This window comes from Cyprinus carpio, chromosome B1 (assembly GCF_018340385.1).
Source record: "Cyprinus carpio isolate SPL01 chromosome B1, ASM1834038v1, whole genome shotgun sequence".
Taxonomy (NCBI): domain Eukaryota; kingdom Metazoa; phylum Chordata; class Actinopteri; order Cypriniformes; family Cyprinidae; genus Cyprinus; species Cyprinus carpio.
Window position 1 is genome coordinate 32399160 of NC_056597.1, and position 15972 is coordinate 32415131.

The 15972-nt window shown below is 40.3% G+C and overlaps 1 protein-coding gene across 1 annotated transcript; it reads left to right on the forward strand.

Annotated features, from left to right (window-relative positions):
• Nucleotides 1-4276: 4276 nt before the first annotated feature.
• On the forward strand, nucleotides 4277-15441 carry LOC109073138 (polymeric immunoglobulin receptor-like). Its single transcript, XM_042716038.1, has 12 exons — nucleotides 4277-4370; nucleotides 4466-4810; nucleotides 10808-11143; nucleotides 11251-11556; nucleotides 11658-11969; nucleotides 12059-12397; nucleotides 12482-12781; nucleotides 13223-13276; nucleotides 13420-13461; nucleotides 14538-14630; nucleotides 14754-14800; nucleotides 14894-15441. The coding sequence occupies exons 1-12, from the start codon at nucleotides 4325-4327 to the stop codon at nucleotides 15161-15163; spliced, it is 2490 nt and encodes an 829-aa protein (XP_042571972.1). The 5' UTR covers nucleotides 4277-4324; the 3' UTR covers nucleotides 15164-15441.
• Nucleotides 15442-15972: the final 531 nt, after the last annotated feature.

A 15972-nucleotide genomic window follows, 5' to 3' on the forward strand; every position in this document is an offset into this window, starting at 1 on the left:
AGCTGCACAGTGGTAACAAGCATTTGGCTCCCATGTTCTCATCTGGTTTATGTCCACTTCTGACTCTACCATCTGAATGTCTCAACAGACATCGAGACCCATCAGACCAGGCAACATTCTTCCCAGTCTTCACTGCCAATTTGGTGAGCTCGTGACAAAGTGTACCCTCTTTTTCCTATTTTGTAAGTAGAGATGAGTGGTACCCGGTGGGTTCTTCTGCTGTTTGTTAGCCCATCCGCCTCAAGGTTGTGCGTGTTGTGGCTTCCCAAATGCTTTGCTGCATACCTCGGTTGTAACGAGTGGTTTTTCAGTTCAAAGTTGCTCTTCTCTATCAGCTTGAATCAGTCAGACCCCTTTCTCCTCTAGCATCAACAAGGCATTTTGGCCCACAGGACTGCCGCATACTGGATGTTTTTCCCTTTTCACACCATTCTTTGTAAACAGTGAGTGTACAGTATATTAAATACAGATTTTTTTTTTTAATCCAAATACAAAATTAAAATACCAAGATATATTTACCGTATATCGCAAATCGGCCAAAAAACACCGAGATATTAATTTTTGCCCGCATCGCCCAGCCCTAGTTCTAATCTACTGTGCTAGAGTAAATTAACTAATGTTTCAATGTCAATTGAGACTTTTCTACCTGAGGGAAGAAAAAACTAAAAAGGACATGACAGCTCAATGTAGAATTACAACATCATTCATGAAAAACCAACACACACACACACACACACACACACACAAAAACCATGATGTCATACAGTTGTGCTCTTAAAGTTAAGGTGTGGAAAAAAATCACATTATGAAATAAATATTTTTTCTCTAGTACAATGCCCACAGGTTATTAGTACTGCTAGAAATTCTTCTGACTGACATATTCCAATTCATATATGCATTTTTTTTTCTCCAGCCTTGGCTTCCTGTTCCACAGGAATATAAATATGAGGGAACACGCAGTCCAAATTTCCTTAATCCATATCACAGCGTGTGTAAAACCAAAGAATACATTTCTGATGTGCAGCAATAAAATATATTGCTGTATCTTTAAAGATATGGGCATATATTTCTGCCAGAGATCCTGGATATCTTGTTTCATATAGAGGGCACCATGGATTCTATCAAAACATATAGCATTTAAAATGAAAAAAATGACTGTCCCTGCTAGAAATCTTATATCAGGACAGTGATCCACAAACAAACATCAAAATCAAAACAAAAATGGATCACTGAGCACAAAACAAATACACAGCTAGTTCTGTCCCAGTCCTCTGAGCTGAACCCTGAAGAAAGAGAGTGTGACCTAAAGAGAAGAAGAAGTGAAAGTGAAGTGACAGACGGCCAAGTATGATGACCCATACTTAGAATTCGTGCTCTGCATTTAACCCATCCAAAGTGCGCACGCACGCACGCACGCACGCACGCACCCGGAGCAGTGGGTATCATTTATGCTGCGGCGCCCGGGGAGCAGTTGGGGGTTCAGTGCCTTGCTCAAGGTGACCTCACTCCCCCCACCTACAGTCACTGCTGGCCCAAGACTCGAACTCTCTAACCATTAGGCCACGACTTCTCCAAAAGTCACTGTGGGAAGATCCAAGAATCACTTACATGCAGCTGTGAATCTAAAGGGTCTGGAGAGATTCTGGATGAAGATCTCTTGTCAGATGTTCTCTACACTCTTCAGGCATTAAAGACTCGGGCTGTTCTCTTGGCAATACAGGTTGTAAAAAGAATTGGATAAAAGGATATGATTAATCATGGCCAATGTGTATCAGAGAAAGACCAATGAGGTTAGATTTTTGTACATTTTTATAATAAAAGCTCAAAAGTATTATTGATACAGATTTATTTTCAAAGCTTTCTATGATCATATCTACAAGTGTAAAAAGAAAAATCCATGCCATGACCCCTTTAATAGAGTACAATTTCAATGAAGCATTTGCAGTTGGTTTGATAAAGCTGTTTTATGTTAATTTTGGCCTGTGTTTTTGTTGTATTTACAGCAGATGTCATCAGCAGATGTTTCGAATGCTTCAAAACAATCAATCATTTTGCAAAGCAATCGGTTCGATTGATTCAAAGGTTCGAAAATCTTCATTTCCCCCGTCACTAGTGAGAGGTTGGTGATGATTTTAATTTCCACTGGCCATGAAAGCAGAAGTGAAAGCATATGGGATCCATAAATACACTAATCTATCAGATACAAGTGACGGACAGCAGAAGAACCTAGAAATCTCTCAGATCTTATGATGAATCTCAATCAATTTGTAGGCCTTTCACAACATCCAATACTCATAAAATCCCAACTGTGTGTTTAATCATGTTTTAAGATGACTGACATCTAATAAAACATAACTTCGTTTTTTATTATTATTCTGTTTTCAGTAATGATTGCAGCATGAAGCTACAACAAATGCCTTTAAACACTTTAAAGCCATAAACAGTAACTATACATGTATACTGTCAGTGTTTGTTAATATAGCTTTGTGTGTTATATGTTATATACAGGTCCTTCTCAAAAAATTAGCATATTGTGAAAAAGTTCATTATTTTCCATAATGTAATGATAAAAATTAAACTTTCATATATTTTAGATTCAATGCACATCAACTGAAATATTTCAGGTCTTTTATTGTTTTAATACTGATGATTTTAGCATACAGCTCATGAAAACCCAAAATTCCTATCTCAAAAAATTAGCATATTTCATCCGACCAATAAAAGAAAAGTGTTTTTAATACAAAAAAAGTCAACCTTCAAAATAATTATGTTCAGTTATGCACTCAATACTTGGTCGGGAATCCTTTTGCAGAAATGACTGCTTCAATGCGGCGTGGGCATGGAGGCAATCAGCCTGTGGCACTGCTGAGGGTGTTATGGAGGCCCAGGATGCTTCGATAGCGGCCTTAAGCTCATCCAGAGTGTTGGGTATTGCGTCTCTCAACTTTCTCTTCACAATATCCCACAGATTCTCTATGGGGTTCAGGTCAGGAGAGTTGGCAGGCCAATTGAGCACAGTAATACCATGGTCAGTAAACTATTTACCAGTGGTTTTGGCACTGTGAGCAGGTGCCAGGTCATGCTGAAAAACAAAATCTTCATCTCCATAAAGCTTTTCAGCAGATGGAAGCATGAAGTGCTCCAAAATCTCCTGATAGCTAGCTGCATTGACCCTGCCCTTGATAAAACACAGTGGACCAACACCAGCAGCTGACATGGCACCCCAGACCATCACTGACTGTGGGTACTTGACACTGGACTTCAGGCATTTTGGGATTTCCTTCTCCCCAGTCTTCCCTCCAGACTCTGGCACCTTGATTTCCGAATGACATGCAAAATTTGCTTTCATCCGAAAAAAGTACTTTGGACCACTGAGCAACAGTCCAGTGCTGCTTCTCTGTAGCCCAGGTCAGGCGCTTCTCTGCAACTGTTTCTGGTTCAAAAGCACACGCCTGTGCACGGTGGCTCTGGATGTTTCTACTCCAGACTCAGTCCACTGCTTCCGCAGGTCCCCCAAGGTCTGGAATCGGTCCTTCTCCACAATCTTCCTCAGGTCCGGTCACCTCTTCTCATTGTGCAGCGTTTTTTGCCACACTTTTTCCTTCCCACAGACTTCCCACTGAGGTGCCTTTGATACAGCACTCTGGGAACAGCCTATTCGTTCAGAAATTTCTTTCTGTGTCTTACCCTCTCGCTTGAGGGTGTCAATGATGGCCTTCTGGACAGCAGTCACGTCGGCAGTCTTACCCATGATTGCGGTTTTAGTAATGAACCAGGCTGGGAGTTTTTTAAAAGCCTCAGGAATCTTTTGCAGGTGTTTAGAGTTAATTAGTTGATTCAAATGATTAGTTAATAGCTCGTTTAGAGAACCTTTTCATGATATGCTAATTTTTTGAGATAGGAATTTGGGGTTTTCATGAGCTGTATGCCAAAATCATCAGTATTAAAACAATAAAAGACCTGAAATATTTCAGTTGGTGTGCAATGAATCTAAAAATATATGAAAGTTTAATTTTTATCATTACATTATGGAAAATAATGAACTTTTTCATAATATGCTAATTTTTTGAGAAGGACCTGTAGTATATGTTTCTTTGCTTGTTTGCAGAGTCTTTCACACATATTTTCACACTTAACGCCCTGATCATGGGTGGAGCTGTTTAGAGAAAGAGGAAGCAGAAATGTAAGAGGAGGATGTGTGTGCTTTTAATGATAATTTACATTCATTACATTCAGTGTGTATTTCATCACAACATTCTCTAGACTGAATTCAATCATGATCTGGATTTTCTCTCAATATTTGTGAGACTGAAGTCAATCAGGAATGAGGGCCATCACCATCATCTTCATCACTCTCTGTCTGATCTCAGGTCAGTTCTTTACTGGTCAAATAATATTTTATATTATATGGCCCAGACTGATTATTTATATAATAACCCAGAGCAAATGATCTTGTGTTTGTCAGGTCAGGTTCTCTGTTTTAAAGTGATTGGCTGCTCTGGAGGGAGTGTAATGTTCAAGTGCATGTATAAGTCTGATGAGCAACATAACTCAACACCCCTGAAACAGAGAGAGTTTTATGATCAGCTTAAAGGAAAGTATTTCTGCAGAAACAGAGACTGTACGACCGGAATCAGTACCGAGCTTCAGCGCCGCTGGGTTAATAATGAGAGATTCACTCTGTATGATGATGAAAACAGCAGATTCTTCACAGTGTTTATCAGGAACCTCAGCAGAGAGGATGATGGGAAATACATATGTGGAAACAATCAGAAATGGAGTCATGATGTTGAGTTAGAGGTGAACAACAGTACGTATGATACTTTATAAATTACTGCAGTAATTATTTCATTTTTTTATAGTATTGTTTAAAGGTTTCCCTCTGAAGTCGATTAACGCGTATACGCGTTTTGAGGCATTTTCTCCTGATAACCCCGAGAAGAACTTAAATTACACTTTCAGTTTTGATCGTACAGATAAGAGCAATACATCAATCGAATCTGTAAAGGGTCTACTTTTTTTTGTATACAGACATAATAACAACAAAACTTTGTGCACTTATAAAATAAAGATAACAAACAAGGAGTGCTGTCTGCAGCCTTTGTCTGCGCTGATCTTAATTTACAAAGGCGTCATTAAAATGAACTGTAACTCCGTGAATACTCAACACAGAGACATGAGAGAGATATCTATAGAAAGCCTGACATGTCTACTTTTAAACTAAACAAGTGCTGCCGAAAACAAATATTCCGTGATAAAGTAATCCATATGAAAACAACGCGATGTCCGTTTTTTCACGTCTCCCTTCATTATCTTCTAATGCGACCACGCCCCCGCGCTGAAAGCGCTTTTGAGATTCAAATGTTTCACTGAAGCGTGCGGCTTGAATACGCCCACACAACAGAAGACAACAGCGAGACTGTTCTTCAAGTTTTTTTTTTTTTTTTTTTTTTTTTACTGTTTGCTTCGCTATGAGAGGAATAAGACATAATTCACCCCAAAAAGATGCGATGTGGTTGAGGATTTGAGATTTGGATTTCCTCAGAAAAAAGAATGAAGCACTTTTATTCAGCAGAGATCATAAACATGAGTTAGTCTCTTATTTATTTATATATACTTGTACTAGTTTTCACATAACGTGTAAACATTTTACTAGTTAGACTTTTTCCAAAGACTTTTTCCAAACTATAATTCCTGACTAAATGTATAATCAAGTGAAATATTATGAAGTTTCAATAACAATATACACTACCATACCATTCAAAAGCTTGATGTAAATAATATAAATGTACCAATTAATGTAACTGTAACAAATGTAACAAACATTGCTGTTCTTTCAATTTACCCCCCCCCTAAAAAACCTGAAAAAAAATATTCTCAGCTCTTTTCAACATTAATAATAATAATAATAATAATAATAATAATAATAATAATAACAATAAATGTTTTTTTTTTTTTTTTTTTTTTTTGAAAATCAGATTGTTAAAAGGATTTCTGAAGGACTGTGTGACTGGAGTAATGATGCAAAAAATTCAGTTTGAAAGTCAGCTTTGATTGTTCCTAATAAACTGTTTAACTGCACTCACAAGTGAATATTAAATTATGTTGTGGGATAATTAAATATATTCTAAATAAACTACAAACATAAAATTATATACATTTATTTTGTCCTCACATTCTTTCTTGTAACTCATCCCTCTCAGTGACACAGCTGACTGAAAGGCTCATTATGCAGCTCATTATTCAGGCCTTTGTCTTCTCAGGTGTTGGAATTCATGATAGTTGACGCCTACTCGCATATGACTTTTACCAACAAAAAGTGTCTTAGAAAATTTAAATCAATATATTGTTTTCTGTGAGTGAGTAAACAAGATGATTTTCACATCATTTAGAAAAAAAAATTCTAGGCTACAAGCTCCAGTTCTCCAAATTCCTGGGAACCAATTTTCTGTATGTGTTTTATTGCCTTATTCAAGTGATTTAACATTTTTAGTTTTTCACTAACCACGCAAAACGTCTCAGGTTACGAATGTAACTATGGTTCCCTGAGTAGGGAACGAGACACTGCGTCCTCTAGGGGTCGCTATGGGGGGGAACACCTCGTCGTGACCCGTGTCTGAAGCATACAAATGAAAAAAACACCAACGAGTTGGCCGGCGACAGCCTCTGACGTCACTACCGGTGCGACTATAAAACAGGCACCGGGAAAACACGTCATTCACTTCTTCGTCTGAAGCTTGCGTCCGAAGCATAGGGGTCGCTATGGGGAACAGTATACCCACGCCGCCATGCTGAGGGGAGTGCAGGCCAGAATCATGGCGAACACTAAGTACCAACTCTACCATTTCAATGGGAGTTGCCCCCGGGACGTTTAGACGGCTGTCTGTGACAATACCCCTTACGGCCAAAGGCCTAAGCTACATACCCAACTTAATTGTTAGGGCCTCGGCCCGGTGGTAGAGCTAAAGGCTTGGAATCAGGAAAGATTCCTTTAAAGGGATACAGCTAGGAACCTAGCATTTTATACTAAGTCTAGCCTGTCACACAGGGGCTACAGCTTGCTTCCGCAAAAGCTTGCTGAAGGAGCTGTCTCAACAGATCTCCAGTAGCAACACCCTGTTTAGATAGGTATCCGAGGATACATGGGTGGAGTGGCGCCCAAGATGAACGGGGCTTTACCAGCTCAAGAAAGGGCACGAAGCAAAACCGCGCGAAGCCCTCACCATATAGGATTTTATAAAGAACGCAGAGTACTAGCGTGCAAACTTACCACAGTGTGGATTTCAGAAAGTGTGCAAAGACTTCACGTGCACACTTACCATATCATGGATTTTCAAATACTGTTCTAAGGAAGGGCTCTCGTGGCACTCTGATAGAGCAGTTCATAGATGGAATGGTGCATCTCAAAAAATATGTTTGAGAGTCATCAACTCGATCTGTGGAAATAATGCTGGAGCGCTCTGGGAAAAACAGTGAACTCAGTCTCATATGAGAGGAGAACTCCTGAATCCAGAGTAGCCACGCTCATAGGCGACCCTGCTTGGAAAAGGGGAGCGCTGCTAACTACCACGAGAATCGCCCGAATAGCCCTTCATGTTGAGGGAAGCGATGCTTGAGGTGTATAAACAAATACACACTGGCTGAATGGAGCCCAAGGAACCAAGGTCTAATCACCTCAAGAAAGGGAACGAGGCGGAGCGCGTAACCCTTACCATACAGGATTTCAGAAAGTGCACAGAGTCTTGCGTGGACACTTACCAATACGTGGATTTTTAGAAAGTGCGCAAAGTGTTCACGTCCACCATATGGTTTTCAGAAAGTACACAGAGCTTAGCGTGTGTACCTAAAGGTTCCTAAGCATCGCAGAGGCGCTGAACGCACGGGGAGAGGCAAGCTTCTCAAATTTTATAAACCTCTAGCGAGGGGAGCATCACCTGAGGCAGCATATACAAGAAGACTTCTGTAACTGCCACCTTCACTTCCCGCTGGATGCGACATCCATGAAATTCCCTGCAGTGCTGTGCCAGGCCTGATGATCAAGGAGGCTCCCGCAGAAACCTGTGATCTCAGCCGCCTAATACTGGAACATGAAGCCGGATGGCTGGTGCTGACGAGTGTTTAGTAAACACTGTAACTAAGCACTGTAAAGGAAACTCACAGAGTTTATTAGTAGACACATAACCACCAGCAATTTACACATAAGTATATACAGAAAGGGTTATTTTTATACTCCCACCCTCCTGGGCTAGAGCCCCGCTCAAGGGGCGCCTCCTTTTAGTCCGGACCATCAGTAAGGTGGTTGCTATGAACATAGAACCAGCCAAAAACATTATAGGTCCAGCATAGGAGACTGTTATGCGTTAGAGGTTTTCCCACCTAACCTGATCAGGTGGAGAGAGCTGGTGGTACAGGGAATTAGGAAGGGGAGGTATAAAAGCAGAAGTTAAAAATCCCTAAAGGGAACGAGTAGATACCTCAGTATCACTCTGACTCAGACGAGAACGCTGCCTCGTCTGGATCACATCCCTTAGGTTCTGCTTACCCCCCTTGTGACCCACAATTCCTCTTACCCCTGCCAGCAGGTGGGGGAGGAGCGTGAGTCGCGACACTAGCCTTCTGTGCCCGTCTTTGATCCTCAGACCGAGACAGGCCAGGACCCCTATGTTGTTCGAGCTCAGACCTGGACCTTCGTGGAACGAAGGATCTGAAAGCAGCGGAGTGCGCCTTCGTCTCCCCGAACTTCTCGTTCACCGTCTCAACGGAAAATACCGAAAAGTTCAGAAGGCGAAACCTAAGCATCGAGGAGAAAGCCTTTTCTTTCTTCCCGATGTCTGACAGGTTCATCCACAGATGTCTCTCCGCCACCACCATGGCCGCCATAGTCCTGCGCTTGGCAGAGGCGGCCTGCTTGTAGCCCGGAGAGAGGCCTGTGGTGCGGCGCAGCTCGGCTACCTGATCAGGAAAAAGGCCTTCGCCTCTATCCAGGTCTCTCAGCAGATCAGTCTGATATGCTTGAAGCATTTATTTTGTAATAAAGCCACAGGCTGGCCCTGCTGCTGCGTATGCCTTGCCATTTAAGCAAGATGCATTGCTTGGAAGGGGCTTAGATGGCAAGGAGGGAGATAAGAGAGGATGTCTCCCCCGCAGAATGAAAGCTCTTTCTGCAGGGGGCATCCTCTCATAGCCGTTTTCGCGCATGCCTCGATGTCGGCAAAACTCTTATGCTGAAACCGATGGATGCGAGAAGGGAAACGGCCTCTTTCATTTCCTTTCGATCTCTGTATGGAGATCAGGCAGGAATGGAAGGCTCACCTGAGCTGGAGGGCTATGGTCGGAAAGATAACGCTCATCGAGGCGCGATCCATAAACTCCAACAGCTCTACATACGCAGGGCAGGAGAATTGAGAAGGCTCAGCCTCAGCTTCTTCACCATCCTCAAATATCTCCTGCTTTTCCTGGGTAAAAACCCAGCAGAGCACTAACCTCAGTATCAGAAAGTTGTAAAGATATAACATCATCTTCCCGAGGCTCTCTCTCGTCCGCCGCCATTTTGAGCGTGAAAGGGAAAGTCCCTCTTTAAACCATTCAGACAGATCCACCTGAAATTCTCACGAGCTCATTCTCCTCCGTGCCTCAGCAGCGGCGGGTCCTGAACCGCGGGAAGCAGATGGCTGCCTTTTTTTTTTTTTTTTTTTCGGAAAGAGAGACGAACGAGAGCGGAGCTTTTTCCTTGAAAAAATGCTCGCAATGCACGCAGATTGCCTCCTCAAAGACATCGCATGCGTGCTCTTTACCCAAACAAATCACGTAAAGATCGTGTGTGTCATCGGGTGTCAAATAACGCCGACACGGATGCATACATTGTCTAAACGCTTGCTAGTAGTCGCCATGATAGACAGAGAAAGAGCGATCTTACCGGTTCTTTCAGATGCACGCTTCAAACAAAACAGTCAGTGAAGACGAAGAAGAGAATGACGTGTTTTCCCCCGGTGCCTGTTTTATAGTCGCACCGGTAGTGACGTCAGAGGCTGTCGCCGGCCAACTCGTTGGTGTTTTTTCATTTGTATGCTTCAGACACGGGTCACGACGAGGTGTTCCCCCCCATAGCGACCCCTAGAGGACGCAGTTCGAAGTTCCCTTGAAAGGGAACATTTTTTTTCTCAAAAACACAATCATGTACATACATGCTGCTCACATATTATTATAGCCCAGTTTGTGCTGATTTCAGTGAGATTAGACTTTAGCCATTTAGATATTTATAAGAAACTGAAAAAAGCACAAATGTCGGGGCATGACAAAACTTCTCCAGGCCCCAAAAATACCCTTAGACTCCAGAGGGTTTTAAAGGTGCACTACGAGGACAAAAATCAATTATAAAGCAATTTCATAAATCAGTGTTTAAACTGTCTCACTGCATTATTATTATTCACAACAGTATAATAATGATTTATAATTTGAGCTGACTGAAATTATTGTTATTTGAGAGATCACAGAAAGAAGACCATCTACTAAATGTTAATAATATTGGAAATATTCCTTGTAGGACAAACCTTTTCTGTCAGTATGTTTCTGTCTTGATGTAGGATGACAGATCTCGCTCATATTTTGATCAAAGGTGACCATACAAACAAGCACAACCCACGTTAACATAATTCTGCAAGAAACATCACACTTCATGTGTCACACAGAGAGGGCGATAGAGAGACTAAGTTCTCTGTAGTGCATCTTTAATAATAATAATAATAATAATAATAATAATTTAAGATTTCTATGCATGTGACAATGGTTTTATTGAAATCATTTTCAGACTCTTCTTCTTGTGGGACGTCTGTTATCAGATCTGCATATGAAGGTCAAACAATCACTTTCAGTTGTGAATATGAACACAAGTTTAAAACACACACCAAAGTCTTGTACAGAGTGAACGGAGATCCTGTGCTTGTGCTGAACAGCTCTCAATCATCACAATCATCTGAAGAGAAGTTCATCCTGTCTGACAGTCAGAAAGATCACTTTACTGTGACCATCAGAGACATTTCTGAAGCGGAGCGTGGAGTTTATTTATGTGGAGTGGAGAGACATGGATCTTCACAAACAATTACTCACATAACCTTCATTAAAGAGATTGAGCTGAAAGAGCATCGTGAGTTTAGATTCATTTTAATGAAAAAAATCCTTATAAATTCTCTAAATAAGAAATGTAAATCTCTCTGACTGTTAATAATGTAATAAATAAATCTGGTCTTGCAGGTCAGATAACTTCTGTCCAGGTTGAGGCCTACATCAGTAAATCAGTCTTCATCACGTGTGAATTTCCAGAAGAATTCAAAGAAAACCAGAAATTCATCCAGAAAGATTCATCAAAGGAGATCTCTGTTGATGAACAGAATCAGTGGATCCATTATGATAAAGTGCTCGTGTATGATGATACCAGTGCAGGAGTTTTGAAGGTGTTTATCAGTGATTTAACTGCAGCTGATGAAGCTACTTACAGATGTGCAGTGAATACTGCTGATGATCATCTGTTCACGAAGATCAAGCTGAAGATCAGTCAAGGTAAAGAGCTTCTGTGTGGAGCCTGTTTCTGGACAATTTCTAGAAGTTAAAATGAGAAAATAAGATTTGAATTTCTGATTTTGAATTATTTTTGTGTATAGTTGATCATTTTCGTGAATCAAGTGAATCAGTGGCTGTTATTGGTGAAAGTGTGAAACTCAGCTGTAATTACCCTGAGAAACAGCAGCTCATCAAACACATCTGTAAAGAGAACGAGAAGAAGATCTGTCAGAGCATCAGTTCATCAGAGAAGCAGCGCTTTGAGTTTTCTGACAGTACAGCAGGAGTTTATACAGCGAGCATCAGTATTGTGAGCCCGAGAGATGCTGGAGTTTACTGGTGTGGAGCAGAAACCAGACACGAGCATCTGACTTCTGTTTCTCTCACCAATAAACATCAGCTGACTTTAACCAGTATGTACAGACACCACAAACCATGCAGTTCAATAACAGATGCATGTATTTCAGTGTATAAATACATCTCTATTCTCTCTGACTATCAGTGCCTCCAGTGATCAGACGTGAAGGAGATTCAGTCGAGATCAAATGCCCTTATGATGAAAAACACACAACAGTAACATGTCTGCGCAGTGGAAAGTGTTTGAGAAAAGTAGTAAAGTATCTGTGCAAGGGGAAGTGTTTCACTAAAGATGCTCAAAATATCATTCGGTCAGATGAAGATCATGATAAAAAACCAAAGATTTCAGTAAAGGACGACACTGAACTCAATCTCTTCACTGTGAACATGACTGAGCTGAGAGCAGAGAATGCTGGGAAATACTGGTGTGCAGTGAGAGACGTGTTTAACCTTCTCCTTGAGCTCATGATCATCATGAAGGACGGTGAGGATGTTTATTTGAGAAGAATCTCAGTGTTTCTGCTCATTCTGTTATCAAACTCATCATATTTAATGTTGTGCTCTTCAGCGGTCATTCATGAAGCGTCTGTCAGAGGATCAGCGTCCATCAGCTGTAAACACATCAGGAAACAAACACAGAAGCTTTTCTGCAGAGGAGATCAGCCCAATATCTGCATCAGAGACGGAGCTCGTGTTTCATCAAATAAGAGAATAAACAGCAGATTCTCTCTGACTGAAGAAACCTCTGCTGGAGTCTTTACTGTGAAGATCAGCGATCTGAGAGCAGAGGATTCTGGGAAATACTGGTGTGCAGAGGAGAGCTCTGGGTCCTTCATATTCACTGAAGTTCAGCTACACGTGACCAGAGGTAAAAGACTTTCACTAAGCGAATCATTCACCAAGAATTTAAAATGGTCTTCCTTCAGATGAACACATAAATGTTTGGTCCCCGAGCAGCTGTCCTGCAGAGTTCAGCTCAAATCATCTTCCTGTAACCTTATAATCCTGAAGACACTGAGCTTGTTCAGGTGTGCTTGATTAGAAAGAATGTGATAGAAGAATCCACTTAAAAAAAAAAAAATGATTTAGATTTTTTAACAGGTGTTTTACCTGAATTTTGTATTATGTAATGTTTTAAGGTTAAAGAAAATGTCTGTAAACGTAACATGGCAGAACATTACAACACCTTTTCCAGGGTTTGACAGTTTTCTTTTTTTTTTCTAACGGTGTGATAATTGTTTGGGTGAACTGTTACAGTAACCTGCCTGATGTGAAGACCAGATTTTTAAGCATGATTGTGTATTTTCAGAGATGACGACACCTGACACCAAAAGAGAAACATCCCAGGAAACAGAAAAGCCTGGTAAGTCTGCTTCTCAGTTTGAGTTGGAAATGCAATTTAGATAAATATGAGCACTGGGTATACAACATGTGCAATGTGTGTAAGAATTATTGTTTTTATTATTATTATTATTATTATTATTATTATTATTATTATATTTTTAGAAATGACCTCATCTGACACCAAAAAGGAAACAGAAAATCCTGGTAAGATCCACCAACTCTTTTTCTCGTCATGCTGAAGCTCTTCTGTTCTTGCACTTATTCAGAGAGGTTTGACACCTGTGTGTGTCTGCGTGTGTGTGTGTGTAAGTAACAGAAATGATTTAAAAAATGAGTGAAAAATGATTCCATATATGGAAGCTTATTTCCGTCACGAAATAAAAACATAAAAGATAAACTAAACTTTTTATCACATTTTTCCCCCATGATTTCTGAATTTATATCTTACAATTTTGACTTTTTTTCTGGGAATTTCAAATCTACAATTTGCAATTCTGACTTTTTTATGTGTGGGCCTGTGCAATTAACAGCTTGATATTTTATATATATATATATGCAATTTTAACATTTAAGTTCTTCTTTAATTATTTTAGTTACTAAAGTTACTTTAATTACTTTAGTTGTCATTTGTTTCTTTAGAACTATATAATGACAATAATAATAGGCTAATTAGTATCCTCAATTAAGTTGCAGCACCAGTATGTTAAAGGGTTAGTTCACCCAGAAATGAAAATTAGCCTGTGTCTTACCCTCGAAGCATCCTAGGTGTTTGTGACTTTCTTCTTTCAGTTATATTAAAAATTGTCTTTGCTCTTCCAAGCCTTTCAATGAGGGTAAGCAGGAGTTTGTTGTTATCAGTTCAGAAAACATGAAATAAAGTGCGCTCAGATGTAATAAAACGTCCCTCGCACGGCTCCGGGGGGTGAATAACAGCCTCCTGTAGCAAAGCCATGCATTTTTGTAAGATAAATATCCATATTTCAAACGTAATAAACACTTTCTCTTACTTCCGCTGACTGTGGTATGCGGAAGATGTTATGGCGGATTTTATTCCTCGTCCATGACAGAAATAAGCTTCCATATGATCTGCACGCTGTGATTGTGTACAGCAAAAGTGGAAAAGACGAGCAAAAAGCAAAGTCTGGTAAGATTAGTTTGAGCTGAAAGTGATCTTACTATTCAAACATTTGCGTCAGATGTATGTATGTTTCTGAATATTTGTTGATAAATGTCATGGTCTCACTTTGTTTCTCAGTCATAATCTCTTTGTGTGATTTCAGGTTTTTTTGTAATAGTTGTTGTTTCTGTGGGTTTGCTCCTGCTGGCTCTGGTTATAGCCTTAATCTTATTCAAACTGAAACACAACAAACATGGTGAGACACAATTTAGTTTACTGCACATTTAGTAAATCTTTCTTTCCTGAGCTTGTCTCCCTCTGCTGGTCAAAAATACAGTCGCAGTTAAAATCATCTCAGATGTTTCTCTTGTTCACACAGGCATCATTTCATCAAAAGACAGAAGACAGACAGGGGATCATGAAACGGTGAGTTTCAGAACTGTAATCTGCATCTCAATATGTGAAATGTCTAAGCTGATACTGTGTGATTCATGTTTTGGAAAATTTCACTTCTTACAGACTCAAGAAGACATTCAAGACACCAGGCACCTTGATCCTGAATCAGATCCTCTCTATTCAACAGTCGAGTTACCCACAAACCCCTCTGATTCACAGAATCCACTTTACTCAGCAGTTCAGTTACCCACAAACCCCTCTGATGGGCTCCTGTACGCTGCTGTCAGTTTCCAGAAGCATGAGGAGTCTCTCAGTGAAGCTACAGTCAGATTCAGTAAAGAGGAGACTCACTGTGATTATGCATCTGTCAATCACAACATCTCGCCAAATTAATATTGCCACTGGATTTTTGTTTTTATACACAACTAAAACCAGTCACTAAGAATGAAAGAATCATTCAGTTTCATCGAGCAAGTTATTGAGCAGTCAGCGACACCTACAGGTCAGTGTTGGGAAAACCTGAAATGTTTCTCTGTGACTAAAGAGAACATCACTCCTTAGGCTGGGTTCACACCGCAAGCGGCAGCAGAGCAGAAGCAGCGCATATTTTTTTCGGTGCCTATGTTAACAGATGAGAGCGTTCACACCGCACGCAGAGGCTGCGCAGCAGAGCGTTGCAGGAGCAGAGCAGCAGCAGAAGCAGCAGTGCTGCGATCGTTTCGGCGCTGGGTCTATTTTTGCTGCGCTGCTGACGCTCAGTAAAGTGAAAGTACACCTTTTGATGGACAAAATAAATATGATTTCACACAAAAAGTGCTCTAAATGCACAAAATAAGCACATCTAAGGTGTTTTAACAAGAACTGGAATATGTTAGGAAAGAAAATTAATATTAAAAATATGTATAGAAGAAAAAGTGACAATGATCATGGGCAAAATACACGTACTGACACGAAAAAGTAATTTTCCCCAAAATTTGCATTAATGATATCTACTGTATCTATATATATTACAAAATCTGTCAAAGTACTTACAGTTCTATCCAATAATAACCTTTTTTGGCCGAAATACAAAAACAACTTTAAATAATTTATGCTGCTAGTTTAGCCTTAGAGATTTATTATTATTAGTAGTAGTCATATTCTTATAACTAGGCCTATATATTGGCAGAAGAACGATGTTCAGCGGCTCTTTAGTGCAGATG

Excerpts from the sequence above, each read along its gene's own strand:
- LOC109073138 (XM_042716038.1), top strand. The coding sequence starts at position 4,325 with ATGAGGGCCATCACCATCATCTTCATCACTCTCTGTCTGATCTCAG. Across the intron at positions 12,782-13,222 it reads TCAGCTACACGTGACCAGAG|AGATGACGACACCTGACACC; the intron begins GTAAAAGACTTT and ends GTGTATTTTCAG. Across the intron at positions 14,801-14,893 it reads AGACAGGGGATCATGAAACG|ACTCAAGAAGACATTCAAGA; the intron begins GTGAGTTTCAGA and ends CACTTCTTACAG.